The following is a 25,024-nucleotide window of genomic DNA, read 5'->3' as shown; positions in this document are numbered from 1 at the left end:
GCAGTGCCTTTGAACGGCGCTTTAAGCCTAGCACTGTTTAATGCTAATCCTGTAACTTTATATAGATGGGCTTTTTTTTTTCTCCCCCCTTTACACAAAGGAGGAAGGGGCTCAATTCTTCTGAGGGTTGGGTTTTCTGTTCCCTGAGCAGCAGAGCTGCGAGCCCAGCTCTGTCTCTCTGGCATTTCCATCTGAATCCACCTGAAGGGGGTGAGCTTTTGGGGAAGAAAGAGGCTTCTCTCCCTCTCCAGGCCAGAATCTGATCTCCAGATTAGCCTGTGGTTATCAACAGAGGAGCAACAGTTGTGATTGCAACTCAACACTGCTCCAGCCCTGGAAGAGCATTGAGGAAAAGGGAGTTTTCAGTTGGGAGAGTGAAGGACTGAGCCATCATTGCAGCAATAATTGGCATGGCAGGGCGGGCATGCATTCTCCATTGACATAGGATTTGCCCTGCTCTACCAAGACTGGTCTAAAATTTCAGACCCGATTGCTCCTCTAGCCTACAAACAAAACCAGGTTGGTAATTTTTTTTTTCCATACCTAAAAATTTGTAATTTTGGATGGGATGTGTTCAGTAGAGCGTTCTTTGCTGTCTGTCCTGCTTTGCTCTTGTCCTCGCTCTGCCACAGTCCCACTGGTCACTCTCTGCTGCTCTCTGCTAATGAGACTCAGATTTACAATCTCTACAAAATCCTGCCACTCTCCTTTCACCTTTCCAAGACAGGGAATGTGCTAAAACTTTTCCTTGGTGGAATGAACTTTTCCCCATGGAGAATGTGCTCGTGTTGATGTAAACAAAGATCTTTCCTTCCACCATGTTCCAAACTCTCTGAGTGATGGGAGTGATGTGGGATAAATTATGGGGTGTTCCCCCTGTAATCCTGTGCTCTGGGGCATTAGAAGGAGCTGGATCTGCACATCCACATTTTCCATAAAAACAGATCCATGGGGAGAGCCCAAAGAGACTCTGGGTTTTTAGGGAGATTGTTAAGGCTGGCAAGGTGGGGAGGCTGCTGTTGGCACCCAGGCTGTACATAATGCACATATTTGGTGTGGGAAGCTCCCAAATCCCTTCCCAGCACTCCTGGAGAATCCCAGCCCTTCCTGGGAGCTCTCCTGAGCCCTGCCCGTGCAGAACGAGCACATTCAACAGGCAAGGAAATCAAAGCAGGTGTTTTAGCAATATTTTCTATTGGATTAATAACGAGTAACAAATTGCATTAGGCACAGAAGGAATTAGAGCTGGCACAGGAATTCGCTTTCATTTTGTGTCTTCGCTCTCTCGGTCTCTCATTGATTCCTGTACAAGGAGCTGCCCAGCTGTGTAAATGTTTGTGCTCCTTCCACGCTCATCCAGCCCCCTGAGTGATGGCTGTGGTGGCAGCCAGGACAGAGGATTAGCTGAAGATGAAGCCCCTGGACCATGAGAGCTCATCACAGCTCTGCTGTGGAGCAGAGCTGCTCCCTCTGGGATCAGCCAGGAGTGGCCATCCCTGCTCTAAGGAGATCAGGAATTGCTCAGGAGAATAAGGAGCCCAGCTGTGGCTGTTCACAGCTCCCAAACATGAAATGAGCTCTTCCAGGTGTTCTGGGCTTGCTTTGGCAGTAATTTGCTGTCATCACCAGGCATTTCAGGGCTGTCTGGCAGGTGAGGGACCTCACCTGAAACATCCACATGTCAGCAGCAGTCAGGCAGCTTCGGGAATCCCCTCAAGGATGAGTTTTCCTACCAATGTGATGCATGGCTGGGTTTGTCTCCTTCCTGTAGGATGAACAAGAGATCATTTCTGGGAGCCTGGGTGGCCCTTTTGGTGATAACAGCACAGCAGCGAGGTGAGTATCTCCCTGCAGGAAAATATTCCCCAGCTGGGCTGTGCCCAGAGACCCCAGAGGGCTTGGGAACCACCCCAGAGGGCTTGGGAACCACCCCAGAGGGTTTGGAAAACACCTCAGAGGGTTTGGGAAACACCCCCAGCTCCTTGGCTGGAGCAAGGACAAGAACCAGGGTGACCTGAGTGTTGGCCATGGGGAGGGATGGACTGAGAATCCTGAGGGCTGCTTGTGTTTGTAGCTTGTGTGGCTGTGTGTGCACCTGGAGCATTCCAGAGGAAGCAGGAGTTTGGCAAATGTCTGTGTTAGGGCTGCTGAGCAGGTAGTGTGGCACGAGTGGAACTAAAGAGGAATTGAGGAATGTCTGCTGAGCCTCCTGTTTAAAACCAGAATAAAATCCATGTCCTGTAGCTGTGCCTTGGCTGTGATAACTCATCAGAGGTGTAACAGCTGTGGAATTATTTATTTTACTGCCTGGCAGGAGGAATTTTGCTGTGGCCCTTTGGATATGTCTGTGGCAACAGGGCTGTGGCTTGGACACCATCAGGGTCACCTCCCCTGTGTCCAGCAGGGCACTCAGGGCACACCAGTGTCTTAGGAAATCAGGATGCCAGTGGGTTAGGCCAGATTTCCCCTTATCTCCCTTTTCCCAGGGAAATTTGGAGCCTGGGAAGGGTCAGTGACTCCTCAATGCTCAGCATGGAGCATCCTCAGAGTTGGCATCAAGGAGAGCCCCCTGTGTGTCCCTGGGATCACAGAGCAGCCTGGAGGCCCCCCAGGAGCTCAGGGCAGGGTTCTGGGAATGAAAAGTCCAGGTGAACAGAGCCAGGATTGTTCCAAGCCCAGGGGCTCTGTCATCCCAGATTGAATGTCGTGAGGCTTTCCTACATCAAAGAGGGGAGAAGGGGGAGGCAGTGCCAGAAAAGTCCCCGTTTGCTCTGTGAGGAGCTGACTGGAGGAGCAGGACATGAAATGACAGCAGAAGTCTGGCTGGGCCAAGAAGGGAAATGTGCCCTGGGGGCTGAAGTGGCTGCTTGTGCCTCAAGCCGATGGATTTTAGGCTGGTGGAAAAGCAGCAGGCTGAAATGTGTCAAAACCATCTTCTGAAGTACTTTTGGGAGAGACAGTTATGTTCACTGGCAGTGCCTTTTAGCAGGAAAGTGAATTTTGCAGAGAAATGTGGGAGCAGCCGTGACCCCTCAGGCTGTCAGCCGGGCAGGAGCCCTGGCAGGAGGAAGGTGGGCACTGCCAGGAACGTGGCTCTGGGGGCTGGAATTGCTGCTGCTTGCCCCTCTGAGCACCTCACACGTGGAACAGCCTGTCCTGCCCATCCTGGAGCAGGGCATGGACCTGCTGCCCTCCTGTGATGCCAAGACTTAGGGGGGTTGGTTGGTCACAGCCCCAGGGAGGAAAAACTGCAGCTGTGGTCACTTTGCTGTGCCCTGACTAGCCTGGATGATGCTTTTCCTCCTGAGCCTGGCCTAAAGCCAGTCCCACAGCTCTGCCCTGGCTCCAAGCACCCTCTGGCTGCTGATGTTGGGGTTTGGTTCTGTTTTCTGTGGCCTCTCTGAAATCAGGACCGTGCAGACCCTGCCCTGAGGACTCTTCTCCCTCTCCTTCCAGCTCACACCACGGCAAGCCTGTACCCATACTGGCAGAATGACACCAAAACCCCCAAAGTGGATGATGGCAGCTCCCCTGAAATCAAGATCTCTGTGCCATTCATCTTTTTTGGAGCCCCATACAGAAGCATTTATGTAAGTAGAGAAAGCAGATCTTCCCTTCATCCTTTTCCTTGCCATTATTGGCTGCATTTTAAACATGCTCTGCCTGTCACCAGGAATTGGAAGATTTATTAGCAGCTACCTGACAAGTTCTTAGATTTCATGAACTGATAGGTTTTATGATTAAGAAAGTCAAAGGTATATTTAATGGGATAATGTTCATAGGAAAGGAATCTAAAAGGCAATAAATTTTCTTTGTGGGTGATTAAATGGCACAGCAAAGCGAAGGGCTTGACACAAGGGACATTATTCCTGCTCCATGACAAGAAACAAGAACATGCAGGACCTGCAGGGGGGAAAAGGGGCAGCAGCTTTGTAGGGGCCCCAGACAAGGACAGGCTGCTGCTGCTCCCAGGTGATGGCACAGAAAAGCCTGGCTAAGGGGACACCAGGGCTGGGCTGAGAGGGGTCACCTGAGCTCACCTAAACCTTAGACAGGGCTTAAGTCAGCGTGACTGTGCCACATCCCAAGTTTTGTGGTCTCTGTGGGATCAGAAGAGAGGGCAAAGACTCATCCCTCCTCCAGCTGCTGTTTGTGCACAGTGGCACAGGGGAGCAGAATCCCATTCCAAACCCTTGTCTGGTGGGGATTCCAGCAGCCAGGGCAGCAGGGCCATTTCTTGTCCGTCCTTTGCAAAAATCTTGTTTTGGGGAGCATCTTCAGCAGACTCTGGGGAGGCTGAGGTGGCACCTCCCAGCTTTTGGGGAGCCCCAAGATCTGTCACAGATTACAAAGCCAAAGGCAGTTTTTTCCATGCAGCCCCCTGTGTGACCATCATCCACATCCCTCAGTGCTGCAGGGCCAAGAAATCCCCAAAGCTGAGCAATCCCTCAGTAGATTTGGGTGCCATCCTGCTCTGATGGGTGCCTCTCCTGCAGAACCCCATTTTGAAGAATTTTCAGGGTTTTGGGGCTTCCTGCACCAGCTCTTGCCCATCATGGGTAGGATGAAGCTGAATCAAGCTCGGGCTGCTCACCCTGTCTGTGTATGAACCCAAACCTTCTCTCCCCACACTTCCCACCAAACCAGCCTCTCTGTGCTGACTTATTCTGCCAAACCACCTCTTGGGGAGCACCAGGATCTATCACAGATGAGAGCCAAATGCAGTTTTTTCCATGCAGCCACCTGCACCATCATCCACATCCCTCAGTGCTGCAGGGCTGAGTAATCCCCAAAGCTGAGCAATTCCCTCAGTAGATTTGGGTGCCATCCTGCTCTGATGGGTGCCTCTCCTGCAGAACCCTATTTTGAAGAATTTTCAGGGTTTTGTGGCTTCCTGCACCAGCTCTTGCCCACAAGATGAAGCCGAATCATGCTCAGGCTGCTCACCCTCTGTGTACGGGGAGAGAGGGTTTGGGTTCACACTCCCTGCCAAATCAGCCTCTCTGTGCTGCCCTACTCTGCCAAACCAGCCTTGCTCAGACACCGTGGGGGTCTCCACGCAGGTCAACAACAACGGAGTGATCTCCTTCAACGCCCTGGTCAGCCAGTTCACGCCCGAGGCCTTCCCGCTGACCGACGGCCGCGCCTTCGTGGCGCCCTTCTGGGCCGACGTGCACAACGGCATCCGCGGGGAGATCTTCTACAGGGAGAGCACTGAGCCAGAGCTGCTCCACAGGGCCTCCAGGGACATCCGCAGGCACTTCAGGGACATGGCCTCCTTCTCTGCCCGCTGGCTCTTCATCGTCACCTGGGAGGAGGTCACCTTCTACGGGGGGAGCAGCACGACGCCGGTGAGGGGCTTCGCCTGGGTGTATTTTGTGTCTTGTCCTGTAAAGAGGGGATTTTTTTATTTTATGTCTTGTCCTCTCCAAAGAGGGGAGTTTTGGGGGTTGGTGGAGGTGTTCTTCATCATCTGTGTGTAAAATTGAGGAGGTGACCTTCTACTGGGGAAGCAGCACGACACCGGTGAGGGGCTTCTCATGGGTGTATTTTGTGTCTTGTCCTGTAAAGAGGGGATTTTTTTATTTTATGTCTTGTCCTCTCCAAAGAGGGGAGTTTTGGGGATTGATGGGGGTGCTTTTCATCATCTGTGTGTAAAATTGAGGAGGTGACCTTCTACTGGGGAAGCAGCACGACGCCAGTGAGGGGCTTCTCGTGGGTGTATTTTATGTCTTGTCCTGTAAAGAGGGGATTTTTTTATTTTATGTATTGTCCTCTCCAAAGAGGGGAGTTTTGGGGGTTGGTGGAGGTGTTCTTCATCATCTGTGTGTAAAGTTGAGGAGGTGACCTTCTACTGGGGAAGCAGCACGACGCCAGTGAGGGGCTTCTCATGGGTGTATTTTGTGTCTTGTCCTGTAAAGAGGAAAATTTTTATTTTATGCCTTGTCTCCTCCAAAGAGGTGAAATTTGGGGGTTCATTCACCTCCAAAGAGGGAAATTTTGGGGGTTGATGGGGGTGCTTTTCATCATCTGTGTGTAAAATTGAGGAGGTGACCTTCTACTGAGGAAGCAGCACGACGCCAGTGAGGGGCTTCTCATGGGTGCATTTTATGTCTTATCCTGTAAAGAGGAAAATTTTTTGTTTTATGCCTTGTCCCCTCCAAAGAGGGGAATTCTGGGGTTGATGGAAATGTTCTTCATCATCTGTGTGTAAAATTGAGTGAGACACTTTGTGTTCCTGCTCCCCTGCTCCTCTGGGCAGAAGGGACTTTTCATTCTCTCCCCTGATTCTCACTCCCTGGGGAAGCATCTCCTCCTCAGTGTTTGCAGGATCTAAACAAGGCTGACACCAATTAGGACTTTTTGGCTTGATCACAATGCATTTCTTGCATACAAATTCAGATGTTTCTGATGGCAGCTCCCCGCCTGCATGGGAGATTGATCACGCTGATCAGAGTCACACTAATGACTTGGCCATGTCACATGGCCACAAATGTGTGAGCTGTAGCTCACAGGAGGGGGATGGCAGTGGGATGTTTGTCACGGCATGGACAGCTTTTAAATATCTGGTGAGTTTGTGAGCTGTGACTGCAGCTGATGTTGGGAGGTGCTGGTAGGGGCTGTGCTGGAGCTTGGGGTGAAGATAGAACCAGAGTGGTTTGGGTGGGAAAAGATCACCTCATTCCACCCCCTGCCATGGCCAGGGACACCTTCCTCTAGACCACGTTCCCCCAAGCCTCATCCAACCCATTCTTGAGCAGCAGGTGAGGGATCCCAGCTATTGTCTGGCTCGTTCAGGATTAGCCTGTGTGCTGTGAGTGCCAAAACCCAGCTTCTCCTGTCTCGAGGAGTTGGCTCTGATAAACAGTTCAGCTCTTTTCCATTTGTTAGAGAAGCTTGAGATTTCATGCATATTTTTTTGCCAGTCCTGGCAGCCCTTGCAGAAAAAACCCCACATATATATATTTATATGTATATATATATATATATATATATATATATATATTCAGACAGCAAGCAATATAGAGATTCGTGTATTGCCTGAAGAATTACATTTGCAACACAATGCAATTTATATTGCTTTAGAGCAGCCTTCCTGCTCAGCAGCAGCCAGGGCTCAGGGTTGGCACAGGGAATAGCACCATGCAACTTAAGCAGGAATTTCATCGCAATGCAGAAAAACTGCAGAAAATTTGGGAATGGGGCCTCAGGGACGCTGCAGTTGCTGCCTGGAGATGTCACCTGAGCAAATGGGTGCATTTTCTGAGGATTGGACAGAGTGCTCCATGGCCAGGAGCTCCAAAGAGGGGAATTTTGGCGTTGATGGAAGTGTTGTTCATGAGGAGAGCCAGGTGTGAGAGTCACCTCCTGCCACCCTCCCCGAGGCTCCTGAGCAGAGCAGGGTTTGTTGCTGTGTGGAAAGGCTGCTGTGGCACTCTCCAAGTGGCACTGCCTTTATGTGTGACAGGTTTGTGGTCTCCCAGCACTGCAAAAGGCTTGGCAAAGGTGAGCAAGAGGAAACCCAGGAGAAGGAGAAAGAATGCCAGGGAAAGGATGAGGAGTGGAAGTGGCTCTGCTGCACTCCCTGCCCTGCCTGCCCTGGTGTGAACTGTGCCATTTGCAGCTGCTCAGAGGCAGCTCTGCCCACACCTCTCTCTCTCTCTGTCTCTCCTGACAGCTCCCAGAGCTGCTTCGCCTCCCTGTTCTGAGTTCTCCTGGCAGGGGCCTCGTTTCCTTGGCAGTGACATCCCCCGTGGCGTGCAGGCAGCCCTGGGCTCCCCTCCGAGGCACCCTCAGAGCAGTGGGTTGGCTCCAAGGGGATGGGACGTGGTGCCAAGTGACCCCCAGCCCTCCCCTTCCTCCAGCAGCCACCAACTGCTCTCAGTGCTCAGGTTCCTGGCAGGATAAGCCCTGATGCTTCCCAGTGGGAGATGTTGGGGTCTGTGGGCTTTGCTGGGAATTGTTTCTGTGGCTGCAGTTTCCTCCCCAGTGTGCAGTGCCCAGGTAGCCAGGCTCGAAGGGTTGCTCTGCATTAATTAAAAGAGAGGCAGCCCACACTTGCTAAAATCCTGCTTGCTGAGAGGCAGGAGGAGCTGCTCTCAGGGCATGGTCCCAGGGCAGGGATGGGAAGGACAGGGAAATGAAGGGAGCTGGGAGGAGTGACTGACTGAGCTCCCGTGCCGAGCTCTGCTGCTGGATCTGCAGGGATGGAGGGGATGTCTCAAGGGAAGGAGCTGCTTCTGTCTTTCTGCACAGCCCTAAAAGGGAAGATGGGCTCTTCCCACCTGGATCCTGGCTGGAATGTGCCTGGAGTTTGTGGGGCTGGAAATGCAGAGTCATTTCAAGTGAAAGGACAAACACGAGCAGAGGATTTAGCAGGTAGGGAGGGGATCTGGCAGGCAGCAAAGTGCAGGATATACATGGCCGGCTTGGATGTAATCCACCCTCAGCAGCGTTGTAGGATGTGAATGTGGAAGGGAACCGGGAAAGATAATGCAGGAATAAAGCTCAGACAGGGTAATGGGAGATAACAGACCACAGCCACCAAATCCTGCCCGCCGCTCCTTCCCCGACAGCTTATTCTCATGCTGCCATCTATTGGTGCTCCCTTGGGTCAGAGGTGGTCCTCACGTTCTCCCAGGTGGAGGAAGGAGCAGAATGGGAGCTGCTGGAGCAGTGGCATCAATTTTGGGTATTTTGGGTCTCATTCCGCTTCTGCTCTTCACTGTGAGGCTCACCCGGGCCAGGCATCACTGTGGCAGGAGGGCAGCAGGAAAGCAGTACCCCCTGTGAAGGTGCCCCTGGTTTCCCACAGGTGAACACGTTCCAGGCTGTCCTGATCACAGACGGGGTGTCCTCCTTTGCCTTGTTTAACTACCATGAAATCAGCTGGACCACGGGCACAGCCAGTGGAGGGGATCCCCTCACTGGTCTCGGCGGGGTGATGGCTCAGGTGAGGCTCCTGCTCCTGTGTCCCCATCCCTGATGAGCTCTTGGATGACTGCCTGTGGCTTTTCCAAGGTATCCATGCTTGCTCAGGCCACTGAGTCCCTCAGCATCCCCAGCACTGTCCTTGCACTCAACTGCTGGGATGAGCACTCCAAAATGTGGTGGTGGCAGCAGTGCCACAGCCAGTCCCTCTGCCTGAGGAAGGGGACATTGCTGCATAAGGAATGCAGGAATCCTGCACCCCCACATTGTTTCCTCACTTTATCTCTCCCTGCATTGCTCCTCCACTTTATTTTGGCCATTCAGTTCACACACCCTTAGATCTGTGTGTACATACATATGTATCTATACAAACATCCATCTGTGAATACACTTCCCTTCTGCTTGTAGGGCCTGTTTAGCTTTTCATTCACATCCAGGCTACCTGAAAACAGAAATTTAGACAACCTGAAAACAGCAATCTCCAGAAAGAGCTGTTAAAGCTAAAGATTTACTCAGGGGGAACAGAGAAGTGAGGAAATTCAGCATTGCTTTCCCCTTGCCAAGATGGGTGATGGAATTTGCTCTCTCTCTGGTTTAGGCTGGCTTCAATGGTGGAAATCTCACCAACTTTTTCAGCATGCCAGGCTCCAGAACCCCAGACATTGTCAATATTGAGGAAACAACCAACGTAAACGTCCCTGGGCGCTGGGCTTTCAAAATAGATGGCAGAGAAATAGACCCGGCCAACGGCTGCAGCCTGAGAGGTAAGGGAGAAATGGCATTGCTTGTCCCCAAATTTTGGGGTGCAATGTAGCAAAAGATGGTGCTGTTGGGGTGCTGCATGATCTGTGCTTTTGCTAGGGCGTCCCCATGAGCTGCAGCTGCAGAGACAGAAGCACAAGAGAGGGTTCAGTCCCTGCACATCTCCGAGTTCCTGTGATAATTGGTGGCAACAGGAAGGACCCGGGGACAGCAATTTCCTCCTGCCCATAAATTAGGGAAGCTGATCTTGTGCCATTTCCCTTGTTTGTGCATGAGGAGCAGCAGGTTTTGCAGGCAGGACAAATGCCATGTGTCTGCAGCAGTTACAGTCTGTGCCTGTCACTGGCAGCACGGGGCCATAAAGGGATTAATCGATGCACACTCTGGCTGCACAGGGGCTCTGCTGCTGAAAGATTATTGCATTTCCATTTGACAAATAAAACTGTCAGGAGCATCCACTGTGCTCCAGGACTCTTTCCAGCAAGAGAGGATTGTCATTTGCTGGCAGACACTGGAGACATGTGGCTTCTCTATGTCCTAGTTTAGGACTACTCGTGGTCCACGAGATCCCAAGGCTCTTGCAGCTCCAGCAGAGTTTTGGGTCCAGCTGCTCCAGCATTTCCCAGCTGCTGACCTCAGGAAGAAAGGCTGGACTTTGCAGAGAAGCTGGAAACCAGTCTCAGCTCTGCAGGTGACGAGAGGAGTGCGAGTAGATCCCACCACTGGATTTAAATTTCACGGTGAAGGGCTGATTGCCCTCCACGAGAGGAGATGCAGCACGAGGTGTCGGACCTGAGTCACACCCCTTATGACACCCCTTTCCCAAATTCCCCACACCAGGATGGTTGGAGCGTGGGCCTTGCCAAGAGGAGACATTTGTTGCATGAAAGCAGAAAACAGCTTTTTTTTTTCTTTTTTTTTTTTTTTCAGTAGGAGGCAGGGAAGAGAACAAAAAGTTTAGGAGAGGTAAACTCAGGCAGCGCATGGCAGAAGCCACGCGCTGGAGGAGTGTGAAAAATGGCCAGATGGAGGGGAGAGAAACTTTCACGGGGACTTGCCATCCTTGTTCTCCAGCCTTCTTCCTGCCTCTCCTGTCTCTCACCAGCCAAACCTGCTCCCTCTCTGGGCTGTGAGATCACTCAGCACCCTGCTGGGGCTCGTGTGTGGGGTGAAGTTGCTTATCAACAGCTCTTTGGTGTAGTAACTACTACGAGCTCTTCCTGAATGGGAGTAAATTGCTCTTGGGGCTGCTGATGACAGAGTGACTTTTTGACCAGCAGAGTTATGTGAACAGGGGAGCTGTGGAAGTGAGAGCAAAGCTGGAGGATGGTGCAAGTGCAGCAAAAATGTTGGAAGCTGCCTTCAAAAGGGGCTTTTCTTCTGGGAAAACAGCACAAATGCCTCTTGTGCCCTGCAATACTGAAGAAGAACCAGAGTGGTGGGTGTCCAAAATGTGTGGAATAACCTTCAAGTTTTCCAGCCTGCGTGTTGCAGCACTGACCCTGGATTTGTGACAGCACTCGCAGCATTCCGGGGACTCATGCCGTAGGCAGGACGCAAAGAGGATGCACCACACATTAGAAATGAAACTTGGGATTTGCTGAGAGGCCCTTGCTGGGAGTTTGCACAAAGAAAGCAGCTGAGAAGCCCAGCAGCAGGACACGGTGGGGGTGACTCCACCACAGGACCAGCAGGCCCCCGAGGGTCCTCTCAGAGCATGTTTCTGTTTCAAGAAGTGATGTAGTGTGGGTTTTCCCCTTTCTGTCTTTCTAGGACAGTTTCTCCGTCAAGGGGAGATCTTTTGGGACAACGCCAACTGCACCACCAAGTGCCGCTGCCTGGACTTCAACAATGAGATCTTCTGCCAGGACATGGCTTGTGGCCCCTTCGAGGCGTGTGAGACGAAGAGCAAATTCTTCCAGTGCGTGCCGGTGGAGAGCAGCACCTGCGTGGTGTTCGGAGATCCACATTACCACACCTTCGACGGCTTCCTCTTTCACTTCCAGGGTTCCTGCTCCTACCTCCTCGCCAGGCAGTGCTGGCCAGGCTCCCAGCTGCCCTACTTCAACGTGGAGGCCAAGAATGAGAACCGAGGCGGCTCCTCCGTCTCCTGGCTGAGGGATATTTATGTGGAGGTCTACTCGCACAAGATTGTTCTGCCCAGGGGCAGCTTTGGGAAGGCAAAGGTAAGAGCTCTGCTGGAAGGGGAGGACTTGCCAGGGCAGCTCCTCTGAGGTGGCAGCAGCCTGGAGTGTGTGGGATGGCACTTCTGGGCCTCGGGTGTCCTGGGGAACGGGCACGGGTGACACGAAGGGCCTGTAGCTTACCACTGGGTGTCCCTCTGTGCATGTCCCTACCCCAAGACCCCACAGACAGCTGTCCTGTCCGTGTCCCAGCACGAGGGCTCTGCTGTTCCACGAGCTGGCTCAGCCGCCAGGTGTTGTCCCTGCAGGTGGACGACCTGGTGGTGTCCCTGCCCATCTCCTTGGAACTGGGTGCAATCAAGGTCTACCAAAGCGGGCTGTCCACTGCCCTGGAGACCGACTTTGGCCTGCTGGTGACCTACGATGGACAGCACTATGCCTCCGTGTCCGTGCCGGGCTCGTACATCAACGCCACGTGCGGGCTGTGCGGCAATTACAACAAAGACCCCGAGGACGACGTGCTGCGCTCGGATGGGAGGGTGGCCACCTCCGTGCCGGACCTGGGCGAGAGCTGGCAGGTGCCACACCCCGAGCGCAGGTGCTCCACGGGCTGCCTGGAGAACTGCAGCCTCTGCGACCCTGCCACCGAGGCGCTCTATTTCACCCCCGAGTACTGCGGCTTCATCAACAAGAGCGGGGGGCCCCTCTGGGAGTGTGGCTCTGTCGTGGATCCCACTGCCTTCATCCACAGCTGTGTCTACGACCTCTGCAGCGCCAAGGACAATGGCACCGGGCTGTGCCAGGCCATCCAGGCGTATGCCACTGTGTGCCAGGCCCTGGGCATCGCGGTGGGAGAGTGGAGGAGCCAGACGGGATGCGGTGAGTGTTTGGGAGGAGGGGAGCAATGCCAGGGGTTTGCCTGTGTGCCCAGGAGAGGGAGGAAATCCAAGGGAGGGGATTGCCTAAAATGGAGGGAGTTGGGAGAGAACTGATTGGTCCCTCCTCTCCATGGCATCAAACCCTTGCTCCGGCAAAAGTGTGGCACAAGTCAGGCATGAGGTGGGAGCTGCACATTGCTCCGGAGGTCATCTGTTGCCATGAGGAGAGTTGGAGGTTGGACTGGAATGGGGACTGGTTGGTCAGTCTACCATCCTTGTCACCTTAAATAGCTGTGGGCGACTCAGTGGCTCTGGGGCTATTTTAAAGAAGCCCAGGACTGGCCAAGGAGACCTGGGTGGGAAATGGAGGGGCCAGTCCTACCACAGAGGTGTTCATGGGTCACTCTGTATTGTCTCTGCTGCGGTTAGTGAGAGGGTGGCAGCTGACCCTGAACTGTGCTGTAACATGTCCCTTTGTCTGTCACCCCTCTGCGCCCACAGCGGCGGCCGTGCAGTGCCCGGAGCTCAGCCAATACTCAGTGTGTGCCAGCAGCTGCCCTGCCACCTGCTCTGACCTCACGGCCCCGCTGGCCTGCACCTCGCCCTGCACTGAGAGCTGCGAGTGCCCCGAGGGCCACGTCCTCAGCGCCGACCGCTGCGTCCCCGTCCAGGGCTGCGGCTGCGACGTGAACGGCCGCTACTACGCCGTCGGGGAGTCCTTCTGGGCCTCACCTGACTGCACTGTGCAGTGCCACTGCCAGGCCGGCGGGGAGGCCCGGTGCTTCAACACCACCTGCCCCGAGGGAGAGATCTGCACCATCGAGAACGGCTACCGAGGGTGCTACCCAAAGCGGGAGACCGTGTGTTTGGTGGGGCAGGACCAGGTGCTACAGACCTTTGATGGCATCACTTTCCCCTACCCGCTGGAACAGTCCTACACGCTGCTCAAGACCTGCCCAGAGAGGCCAGACTTCATCGAGGTGGACATCAACCAGAAGAAGGCTGGCTCTGCTCCCAACGGGCTGCGCGTCGTGCGGGTCCAGGTGGCCGGCCAGGAGGTGAAGATTGGAGGCACCAGGCTGTCAGACATTAAGGTAAAGGTGCTGCCCAGGGACAGGGTGGGAGGTGCTGGCTTGTGGTGTGATCCAGTGGAGATTATGGGTCTGTGGCTGTGGACACCACAGGGACACTTGAACCATCATGTGGAGGCCCTTTGGGTGCCTGTAAAGTTGTTGCAACAGCACTGCTCCTTCTGTTTGCTGAGGAGGCTTTCCCGCCTCCTCCCTTCCTACAACTTGCTTTTTCCCTGGAAGAAAAATTGCTTTTTGAGGGGCAAAACCCAAAGATACAGCTGTATGCCCTCACTCGGAGGAGGCTCTGGGCTTTGGAGGGAGAGTCTGGGTCAGGAAGTGTTTAATGTGCACAGCGTGGTTGGGCAAAGCCACATCACCCTCCCTGAAGCCTCGCCACCTTGTTCCCTGTAGATGAATGGTAACGACGTGGAGCTGCCCTATTTCCACCCCTCTGGACGCCTGGAAATCTACCGGACTGACAACAGCACCGTGATGGAGTCTGAGGGGCTCCTGGCCATCAGCTACTACGACTCCGGCCTCCTGGAGATCCGCCTCTCCACCTCCTACTTCAACTGCACCGGGGGCCTCTGCGGCCTCTTCAACGACAACGCCACCGACGAGTTCTGCATGCCCAAGGGCAAGTTCACGGACAACCTGGAGCTCTTCCTGGAGAGCTGGACCACCTTCGACGAGATCTGCAACGGCGAGTGCGGGGACCTGCTCATGGCTTGCAACAACGACTCGGAGCTGCTCAAGTCCTACAGGAGCCGCTCCAGCTGCGGCATCATCAACGACCCCACCAACAGCTCCTTCCTGGAGTGTCACAGCGTGGTCAATGTCTCAGCCTACTACAGGACGTGCCTCTTCCGCCTGTGCCAGAGCGGGGGCAACGTGTCGGAGCTGTGTGACTCGGTGGCACGCTACGCCAGCGCCTGCAAGAACGCCGACGTGGACATCGGCCAGTGGAGGAGCCACAGCTTCTGCCGTGAGTCCAGCAAAGCTCTTCATCACCCTGGGTGGGGAGAAGGGAGTTTGGAACCCACCAAACCTGGGCAGAGTCGTTTTGGTGGGGATTTGTGGGCATGCAGAGGCAGAGCAGCTTTTCATGTGGGGTGCTGGAATCACAGGCAGCGGTTTCTGGTGCCACTAGAGAGAGAATTCCCAGGGAAGTGATTTCAGGGTGGCATTTCAGGAGGTAGCAGAAGTTTTATGGGGCACTGTAGGAGCATTCTGGAGCCACAGATGGTGTCTGGCGGTGCTGTACGCCACCACCAGAGGATAATTTGAATAACACTGGATTTTAGCTGTCACTGTAAACTTGCCTCATAACTCATAAGCAAATGTGAAAAATCCCGAGTGTGGCAGTAGATGGTGGGAAGGCTGTGCCTGTCTCTGCCTCAGAGGTGTTTTTTTGGGAAATAACAGGAGGAGGTGATGTTTGCATGTGGCAGGACAGGGTTGAGAGGTGAGGGGGATGATGGCTGGGGGGAGAAAGGGTTGCAAAGGGAGTGGGATGAGCCTGCAGCCACAAGGTGCTGGGACTGTTTCCCCTTTCCCCAAATCCATCACCACCGTTTTTTTCCTGTTCCTCACCCGTGCTGTTGGAGCTGGGGGCTCAGGCTCTGTGTTTGCCACCCCTGCAGCTCTCTCCTGCCCGGAGAACAGCCACTTTGAGGAGTGCATGAGCTGCGTGGAGACCTGCGAGAGCCTGGCCTCGGGCCCCGTGTGCAGGGACACCTGCTCGGAGGGCTGCCAGTGCGACGAGGGCTTCGCCCTGCGCGGCACCCGCTGCATCCCCCGCCGCGAGTGCGGCTGCAACTTCGAGGGCCGGCAGCTGGCCACCAACCAGACCTTCTGGATGGACATCTCCTGCCACTTCCTGTGCTACTGCAACGGCTCGGACAACAGCGTGTACTGCGAGAACGTGTCCTGCAAGGACGACGAGTATTGCCTGGAAGAGAATGGCCTCTACTACTGCCACGTCCGCACCGACGCCTCCTGCATCATCTCGGGCTATGGGCACTACCTGACCTTTGATGGCTTCTCCTTCGACTTCCAGAGCAGCTGTGAGCTGGTGCTGTGCACCACCATCTCCCGGCCCAGGGTGGAGCGCTCGGACACGTTCCCGGCGTTCACTGTCACGGCCAAGAACGAGGATCGGGACACCTCTCTGGCCCTGTGGGTGAAGCAGGTGGAAGTGGAGGTCTTTAATTACAGGATCGTCATCCACCGTGCCTACAAATACACTGTGCTGGTGAGTGCAGGGCTGTGAGGGCTGTGATTATTTCTGCAGGTGTGACTCCCAAAACTGTGGAGCAAAACCCTAGACATGAGGCCTTAGGGTTCACAAGGTTTTCTGGGGGTTATATCATGCCTTGGGCTCGTCCTAGGGTGCTGCCAGGCACAATTTTTGGAGAGGATTTCTGTTTTGGCTGTGGAGGAGAGGTCAGCAGGGACCTTCTCTGGGAATGCTGAGCCACTCTCATTTGTGTCTTTCTGTGGAAGCTCCCACCATCACTCCCCCTCACAGTGTGCCTTGTTCCCTCCCTGTAGATCAACGACGAGCGTCTCTACCTGCCCTTGAAGCTGGGCCAAGGCAAAGTGAACATCTTCGCCTTTGGTTTCCACATCGTGGTGGAGACCGACTTTGGGCTGAAGGTGGTGTACGACTGGAAGACCTTCCTGTCTGTCACCATCCCACGGGGCTTCCAGAACCTCACCTATGGCCTCTGTGGCCGCTACAATGGCAACCCCGAGGACGACCTGGTGGCTGCAGGGGGGACACCAGCCACCAGCATCAGTGACTTTGTGCAGAGCTGGGCCAAGCGGGACGCCTTCTGCCGCGTGGGCTGCGGCGACCGCTGCCCGGCCTGTGGCAAGGTGGAAGGATTCTGGAAGCCCCAGCAGCTCTGCAGCCTCATCCCCAGCCAAAGTGGTGTCTTTGCCAAGTGCCACAGCAAGATCAACCCCGGCTTCTTCTACAAGAACTGCCTCTTTGACACCTGTGTGGATGGGGGGGCCATGCAGACAGCCTGCAGCTGGCTGCAGAACTATGCCAGCACGTGCCAGACTCAGGGCATTGCCATCACTGGCTGGAGGAACTTCACCTCGTGCTGTAAGTGCCACCCTGCCTCCAGGTCCTTCTTTTCCTGGGGTGCCAGGGAGGGGAAGGCCAATGGCCTGGCAGCCAATCCCTCCCACGCTTGCTGGGTGAACTCTGGGACACCGTATTTTCCTGGAGTTGTCACAAACTGCATGTGGTACAGCAGGAGCAGGGATGGAAAAGGAGGAGTTTCAAGCTCAGAAGGTACAGGGATGGAAAAGGGTGTAAGCCTCAGGGTCAGAAGGGACAGGGATGGAAAATGGAAAGCCTCGAGCTCAGAAGGCATAGAGATGGAAAATGGAAAACCCTGAGCTCAGAAGGGACAGGGATGGAAAGGGGAAGCCTCAAGCTCAGAAGGGACAGGGATGGAAAATGGAAAGCCCTGAGCTCAGAAGGGACAGGGATGGAAAATGGAAAGCCCTGAGCTCAGAAGGCATCAGCCATCCCCCACTGTTAACCAGGAGTTATATCAGTCAGCCTCCATGCCAGCAGTGCGTGTTTGCTCTAATGAAGCTGCAGCCCCTTGTCAATAAGATGACAATGTGCTGTTCAATCAGGCTCCTGAGGATGGGCACTGCACGCATCCCTGGCAGCCAATCTGTCTGGCAAATCAGATGGGAAGTAATTGTCCTTGCTAACGAGACTGAAAATTAAATTTGTGTCGTTTTTCCCTTCTAACAAGCAAGCTCATGGCTCAGAGGCCCCGCTCTCACAGGGGGGTGAGGCCACAGACTGGCACCATGCATGACAGGTCTGAATCAGTCCCTGGTGGGGATCCAGGTTGGTGGTGTCCATGGAGCTAATCTGTGCCTGTTTTGTCCCCTGCTCAGCTGTCAGCTGTCCCCCCAACAGCCACTACGAGAGCTGTGTGTCCCTGTGCCAGCCCCGATGTGCTGCCATCCGGCTGAAGAGCGACTGCAGCCACTACTGCGTGGAGGGCTGCCAGTGTGACCCTGGCTATGTCCTCAATGGCAAGAGCTGCATCCTGCCCCACAACTGTGGCTGCTACTCTGATGGCAAATACTACGAGGTACACAGCTCCTGGGGCCTGCTCCCTCCTTCTGGATGTTATTTCTGGGCAGAGTTTGAGGGGGGAAAACAGTCAGGCTAGGCTGGTAGCAGGGCTACAGAGGAGAGGGATGTCCTTCCATGTGTGCTGCATAGGGACTCTTTCTATCCAAAAAAAACCATCATGCAGTTTTTGGGTGAAGGTGAACCTGGGTGTCAAGCACAAGAAGGAGCTGGTGGAGGTGGGATGAAGAGAAGGTGGTGACTGGGAAGACTGTTTGATGAGTGCCAAAGTCCAGCATCATATGATCACATTATGCTAGGCATTCACACAGAGTAGATTTAGTGTTTCACATGAAATTTGCTTTTTTGTAGCTACTGGATGTCACTGAGGAGTTTGAAGCAGGAGAGTCCTGTGCTGATAGCACTGGTTACATCATAGTGGCTTGTATTTTGTGCTAGTGAAACTGTTCTGTGTAAGGTGCCTTTGCTCCATGAGGAGCTGGTATTGGGGTATTGTCATATGGGCTTCCTTGCAGATGGGTTGGTGGCTGGCAGAATGCAAGAGGCCACAGGGGTATTAAGCACTATGGCTCTGTGTGTGCACAAGAGGTGAGGGAGGTTTTGGTGGCAGTGCAAACCTGACTGTGGGTAGCAGAGATGTTGCAAGGCAGGTTCAAGCTGCCAGCGTGTTCTTTGCACCCTTTCCTCTGCCCTCGTTTCCTGCTCTTACTTGTCATGTGACAGAGGGGTGCAAACCTTGTCCCAAACACCCTCTGGGCTGACAGGACAGCCGCTGATGGGTGCCTCTTTCAGCCCAAGCAGCTCTTCTGGAGCGGGGACTGCACCCGGCGGTGCCGCTGCTTCCGGCGCAACCTGATCCAGTGCGACCCGCGGCACTGCAAGTCTGACGAGGAGTGCGGGCTGCGCAACGGCGTCCGCGGCTGCTTCAGCACCCGCAGCTCCTTCTGCCTGGCGGCCGGCGGCGGCGTCTTCCGCACCTTCGACGGCGCCTTCCTCCGCTTCCCTGCCAACTGCGCCTTCGTCCTCTCCACCATCTGCCAGAAGCTGCCTGACTTCTCCTTCCAGCTCATCATCAACTTCGACAAGTGGTCCTCGCCCAACCTCACCATCATCTCTCCCGTGTACTTCTACATCAACGAGGAGCAGATCCTCATCAGCGACAGGAACACTGTCAAGGTGAGGTCTCGTCAGGGGTGTGCAGCCCCTCCTGAGTGGGGCTGGGAGGGGATAGTGGGTGGTAGTCCAGGTCTCCACAAGGGCCCCAGACTACTGTCAATGTTTTCGCAGCTGGGTTAGTGGGAAGCAGCTGTGGAATTTTTCATGAGTGGCTCCTCTGCCCACATCCATAGGCAGAGGATATGGGAGGGATGTCAGCTACGTGTCCTTCTCTCATGCTAGGTGAACGGAAGCCTCGTGAGCATCCCCTTTGTCACGGGGCTGTCCACCAAGATCTTCAGCCAGGAGGGCTTCCTGGTCATCGACTCCAGCCCCGACATCCAGATCCGCTACAACGGCTTCAATGTCATCAAGATCACCATCGGGGAGCGGCTGCAGAACAAGGTGTGCGGCCTCTGCGGCAACTTCAACGGCGACCGCACCGACGACTACGCCACGCTGCGGGGCAAGCCGGCCGTCAGCAGCGTGGTGCTGGCACAGAGCTGGAAAACCAACGGCATGCAGAAGAGGTGAGTGGACAGCCAGCCCTTTCCCACCAGGTGGGAGCGGGAATGGGAGCAGGGCTGGCCATGAAAGGAGCCCCCATGACGTGTCCGGTGCCCACAGCTGCAACGAGCTGCAGTACTCGCAGTATGCCGCCTCCTGCGACAATGTCCAGATCCAGGAGCTGCAGAGTGACAGCTACTGCCTGAAGCTGACCGACATGAAAGGCTTCTTCCAGCCCTGCTATGGCCTCCTGGATCCTCTGCCCTTTTATGAGTCCTGCTTTTTGGATGGCTGCTACAACCACAAGAAGGTCCAGCTGTGCGGCTCGCTGGCTGCCTACGGAGAGGCCTGCAGGACCTTCGGCATCCTGGGCACCGAGTGGATCGAGAAGGAGAATTGCTGTAAGAGAACTGGGGCTGCTCAGGTCGAGGGGAGCCATGTCCCGCTGGGGAGAGGGGCTAGAGGTGGCTGCCCTACGGTCTGAGGGTAAAGGTTGTGTTTGTGCTGTGTCTTGTGCTGTTTAGCAGGAGTGGTGGAAGATCCCTGCGTGGGCGCCGACTGCCCCAACCGCACCTGCGAGCTGGACAACGGCGGGGAGCTGTGCGGCTGCATCGAGCCCCCGCCCTATGGGAACAGTGAGTCCTCTGCTCCTGGCTGTGGGGTCAGTGCCGAGCTCCACCTTGGGCCATTATGCCACAGGGGCTTTGGGAAGGGACGTGCTGAGGGCTGTGACCCCTGCCAGGATGGGTTTCCCTGACCATGCACAGTTCAGGAGGGGAGCCAAGAGCAGGGAACAGCTTTTCTGGGGTGCACGTTGTGGGCAACTCTGGTTTGAGAGCACTTTGAGCAGCAGGGGTGTAGGATGGGCAGAGCACAGCACAGATGATCCCAGCCCATTTCTGGTGGTGGAAAGAAGTGCCAAGGGGTGATCTGAAGTTGTGTCATCTTCTCCTCCAGCCACTCATGACATCATTGATGCGGAGGTGACCTGCAAGGCTGCCCAGATGGAGGTGTCCATTTCAAAGTGCAAGCTGTTCCAGCTGGGCTTTGAGCGTGAGGGCGTGCGGGTCAACGACCGCCACTGCCCCGGCATCGAAGGCGAGGACTTCATCTCCTTCCAGATTAACAACACCAAAGGCAACTGTGGCAACTTGGTGCAGGTGAGCTGGGACATGGGGCACACAGGGCTGGGAGTGTGGGACAGTCCAGTGCAGTCCAGCTCAACAGGGTTGGGGCAGGTGAGTGCAAGTGATGCTTGGGAGGTGCTTTAATGGGCTGGGGGGTCAAGGAGAACACAGGAAGGTTTTGTAGAGTAGGGATGCAATTCCAAGCCCCACCATTCCATACCCTTTCTGGCCAGAGGTGATGGGGCAGCAGGTCCCTTGTCACACAGCTCATTTAGAGGTGCTCATTAGGAGCAGGGAAGCAGGGACAGCTGGCATTAAGCAGTGCCCTGTGTTCCTTCTGCAGTCCAACAGCACTCACATCGTCTACAAGAACACGGTGTGGATTGAGAGTGCCAACAACACGGGCAACATCATCACCCGGGACAGGACCATCAATGTGGAGTTCTCCTGTGCCTATGAGCTGGACATCAAGATCTCCCTGGACTCGGTCGTGCGGCCAATGCTCAGGTAGGAGCAGGGCCTGTTACACAGACGGGTGAGGCAGTGCTGGTTCTGAAGCCAGGCAACAATCTGGGGGTTCAAAACCTTTCCACCAACTGAGCCAGTGTTTTTTTTGTCATCCTTAGCGTGATTAACCTGACGGTGCCGACACAGGAAGGGAGCTTCACCACCAAGATGGCCCTGTACAAGAACTCGTCCTACAAGCACCCGTACCGGCAGGGCGAGGTGGTGCTCACCACCCGGGACGTGCTCTACGTGGGGGTCTTTGTGGTGGGGGCCGACTCCAACCACTTGATCCTGATGCTGAACAAGTGCTACGCCACCCCCTCGCGGGACAGCAACGACAAGCTGCGCTACTTCATCATCGAGGGAGGGTGAGCTACCACGAGCCCCTTGGTTCTCACGGTGTCTGGAAGGGTGTGGCATCAGCTGGGATAAGGACCTTTAGGCCAAGGGGGTGCTTGATCAAAATCTGGAAAGGGTGAGGAGCAGTGTTGCTAGAGCAGGAAGTTAATTTGCTTGGTGTGGACACAGCCAGAAGCCCTGTGTGTGACAGAGTACCAGGTACAGAGAGAAGCACTTTCATTGTGTCCATGATGCTGTGGACAACACCTAACTGCAGGAGACAGGGGAATATGGATCATGCACAGGCATTTTGGGAAGTCGGAAATGCCAGAGAGAGGTGACAGAGACAGGGTGCGACACCCCTGTCCAGACAAGCCATGGCTGGGTCTAAGCACCCCACTGTGGGACCTGGGGTGAGGGGCTTTATGGGGACAGGGAGGGTCCCAGTCACAGGAGAGTGGTGCTGAGCACCAGTGCTTTGCACAGGTGCCAAAACATGAAGGACAACACCATTGGCATCGAGGAGAACGGGGTGTCCCTGACGTGTCGATTCCACGTCACCGTCTTCAAGTTCATCGGGGACTACGACGAGGTTCACCTGCACTGCGCCGTGTCCCTCTGCGACTCCGAGAAATACTCCTGCAAAATCGTGAGTGGGGCCAGTGCAGAGGGAGGGGATGCTTGATTTGAAGGGCTCTTCCAGGGTGCAGTGAGCCCTGATGATGTGGCATTGGACGGGTGACCAGAGATGTAGCCCTAGGGGTGAGACAGGAGGGTTGCATGTCCCTCCAGGCATGGGGAGGAGATGCTCTGTCACAGGCAGGTCACCTTGGGACCTGTGCTCTCTGAGCCTGGTTGCAGGGTCCCTCTGGGAGTTGGGACAGGTGGAGGAGCACAGAGAGGGCCTGGGTAGAGGCTGAGGGTGACAGAGGTGGTGTTTATCCCCAAACAGAACTGCCCTCAGCACACGAGAATGGCCAGCGCCTTCGCCGAGGAGTCCAAGGAGCAGATCCTGTCAGTGGGGCCTATCAGGAGGAAGAGTAAGTGTGGGACCCCATGGAAGGCTGGGGGGTCTGTCTGCCATCCCAGCCTCAGGCAGCCTGGGACCAGAGGTGTGGGAGCATGGCTCAGGTGTCCCCTTTGCTGTTTTTGTGTCCAGGATCAGACTGGTGTGAGGACAACGGAGGCTGTGAGCAGATCTGCACGAGCCGGGCGGACGGGCCTTTGTGCAGCTGTGTGACAGGGACACTGCAAGGGGACGGCAAGAGCTGCAGGGGCAAGTACCAGGGTCAGGGTGGGCACAGCAGGGGACTGCCACCCCCAAAACAGGGGCTGTGGGGTGAGCAGTGTGAGGAGAGGGGCTGGGACGTGTGGTGTGTTCCAGACAGAAGGGGTATGGAGGGCAGGGAGCCAGATGTGCCCTGTCCCTGTCACCTGAGGGCTGTGAGGGCACTGCTGGCAGGTTCAGAAGAGGTGGCAGGCAGCTGCAAGGGAGGTGATGGTGCCTGCATGGTACAGGGCAGGCCAGAGTAAATGCAGTGAGCCTGGGATCCCAGCAAGGAGGTTGGGCATTTGGGCGGGCACCAGCCTGGCACGATTTGAGAGACAAATGGGATGGAGGCACCCAGAGCCCCAGCTCACGTGGGTCTTGTTGTGTTGGCAGCCTCCAGCTCTTCAGGGGAGCACCGTGCCCGAGTGACCCTCCTGCTGGTGGCCCAGCTGTGGCTGTGGCTGCGCTCAGCTCCGCAGCACCTGACCTCGTAGGCGCGGCCCCGCCGCCCAGCCAAAAACTGTTCTCGCGTCAGCCTGAGTCTTTGTAGGGTAGGAGACAGCCCCCCCGCCGTGGCCACGCTGCTGCCCACCCGGCCATGCTGCGAGGAGGCAAAGGGATGTCACCTGAGAGAGGTGGGACGCGGACCCGACGGCGACGTGCAGCCGGCGCAGCGGCAGCGGCGGCTGGAGCAGGATGTTTGCCAGCAGCGATCTGGGACTGGGGTTTGGGGTTTTTTTACAGCTTTCCATCACTGATGTGGACTCAAGGAGGGGTTTTGCAGCTTTTCCCCAGGCTCTCCCTTGTGGGATGCACTGTAGGTGGTCCACACCACTGTTGGTAGTGTGGGACAGGGTGGAGCGTGTGCTGTCCCCTCATGTGGACAGCTGCAGGTCTCCACTGTCCGTGGGAGCTGCCACAGGGTCTTATGAGCTCACAGACTCAGCCAGAGGTAGGTGTTGGGGCACAGGTCATGGCCAGAGCAGGGCATTGCCATCTCTGGATGTTGTGACACCTTGGGACCGTGTCACCCTCTGACTCTCCAGAGCAGAGGTGGTGCTGAGGTTTGGTTCAGAGAGCCAAACTCATCCATGAGGGTCTGGAAATCTTGGCATTGTGCTGTGGTGGTGACAAGCTGTGCCAATAATTGGAAAGAGGTGCTTTCTGGTGGGCAGGAACAAGAGTCCGAGGAAGGAGGGATGAAATTCCCTGCCGTGTTTGTGTGGTGTTCAAGGGTTGAGGGTCAGAGCAGGGCTGGGGTCTGCGGGCACAGGGCAGCATTGGGGTGCTGGTGAAAGAGTGGGGAGCAGCCTTGGGGTGCTGGTGGGGGTGGGGGGGCTGTGTTGGTGTCTTGTCTTGTGTTTGTACTCTGTGAAACGGCTGCGTGGGAATAAAAAGTGTTGTAACCCTTCGTAAGCACCGGCTCCTGTGTGATGGGGGCGAGGAGCAGCAGGGCCTGGAAGGACACCAAGGCTGCCCAGAGTCCCTGGGAGGGATGGACAGGGAGTTTTGGGGTGCCAGGCAGGGGCACAGCAGAGCTAAAGGCAGGGTTGTGGCTGGAGTGTGGGTCTGGCAGGTTTGCCATGGGGTGGGCTGGGATGTAGGGCAGAAGGAGCAGAGGAGATTTGGGTTCTGGAGCAGGTGGGAAGCTAGTTCCAATGCCTCAAGACAAGAGGTGGGTAAGAGGATGTCATGGACTCTGCTCTGTGTGTTCTCTGCCTCTCAGCTCCCTCTTTGTGCCTCCATGCCCTCTGTGTGTGCGTTAGCTCTGAATTCTCCCCCTCACCCCTCTCTGCTCCCTGTGACCTCCTCTCTCCTCTCTGCTGCCTCAGTGCCCCATCTCTGTTCCTCTTTGCTCTCCTGTCTCTGCTCCCTCTGTCCTCATTCTCTGCTCTCTCTGTGCTTCTTTGCCATCCCTCTCCTGTCCCTGCCCCCTCTCAGTGTCACTCAGCTGGCTCCAGTGTCTCTCTGTCTCTTTGCCTTCTCTCTCCCATATCTGGTCTCTGCCTCTGTGCCCTCTGCACCTCCCTCTTTGCTGTCCAGGTCCCCCAATCTCCTTCTCCAGTCTCTCTTTGCCCCAGGCCACGTCTCCCACCCTTATCTCAGGGTTAATAACAGAACTGCTGAAGGATGGCAGCAGTGTGAGTGTGCTGCACCCCAGGGAGCTGCCTGGGGGCTCTGGGGGTGCTGTGGCTG

At 55.4% G+C, this 25,024-nt stretch overlaps 1 protein-coding gene and 1 long non-coding RNA gene across 2 annotated transcripts in view; one reads left to right on the top strand and one right to left on the bottom strand.

Moving 5' to 3' along the window:
• Positions 1 to 1,175: 1,175 nt before the first annotated feature.
• The window catches only part of LOC132338137 (uncharacterized), a 36,126-nt gene continuing 12,277 nt past the window's right edge, over positions 1,176 to 25,024 (bottom strand). The window contains exons 2-3 of the long non-coding RNA XR_009489382.1: positions 15,820 to 15,964; positions 1,176 to 5,388 (exon numbers count right to left, since the gene is read on the bottom strand). This is a non-coding gene — a long non-coding RNA (uncharacterized LOC132338137). The remainder of the gene's footprint in view (positions 5,389 to 15,819; positions 15,965 to 25,024) is intronic.
• TECTA (tectorin alpha) lies at positions 1,773 to 24,124 on the top strand. The gene is made up of 23 exons (XM_059867381.1): positions 1,773 to 1,836; positions 3,457 to 3,590; positions 5,064 to 5,351; positions 8,816 to 8,953; positions 9,530 to 9,695; positions 11,467 to 11,879; positions 12,146 to 12,716; positions 13,217 to 13,809; positions 14,200 to 14,773; positions 15,432 to 16,042; positions 16,342 to 16,903; positions 17,722 to 17,921; positions 18,716 to 19,099; positions 19,322 to 19,608; positions 19,706 to 19,986; positions 20,110 to 20,220; positions 20,543 to 20,745; positions 21,056 to 21,219; positions 21,339 to 21,587; positions 22,045 to 22,207; positions 22,511 to 22,598; positions 22,718 to 22,834; positions 23,222 to 24,124. The coding sequence occupies exons 1-23, from the start codon at positions 1,773 to 1,775 to the stop codon at positions 23,320 to 23,322; spliced, it is 6,462 nt and encodes a 2,153-aa protein (XP_059723364.1). The 3' UTR covers positions 23,323 to 24,124.

This window comes from Haemorhous mexicanus, chromosome 24 (genome assembly GCF_027477595.1).
Source record: "Haemorhous mexicanus isolate bHaeMex1 chromosome 24, bHaeMex1.pri, whole genome shotgun sequence".
Taxonomy (NCBI): Eukaryota; Metazoa; Chordata; class Aves; order Passeriformes; family Fringillidae; genus Haemorhous; species Haemorhous mexicanus.
Note: the sequence above shows the minus strand (reverse complement) of the source record. Positions and strands in the feature narration are given on the sequence as shown.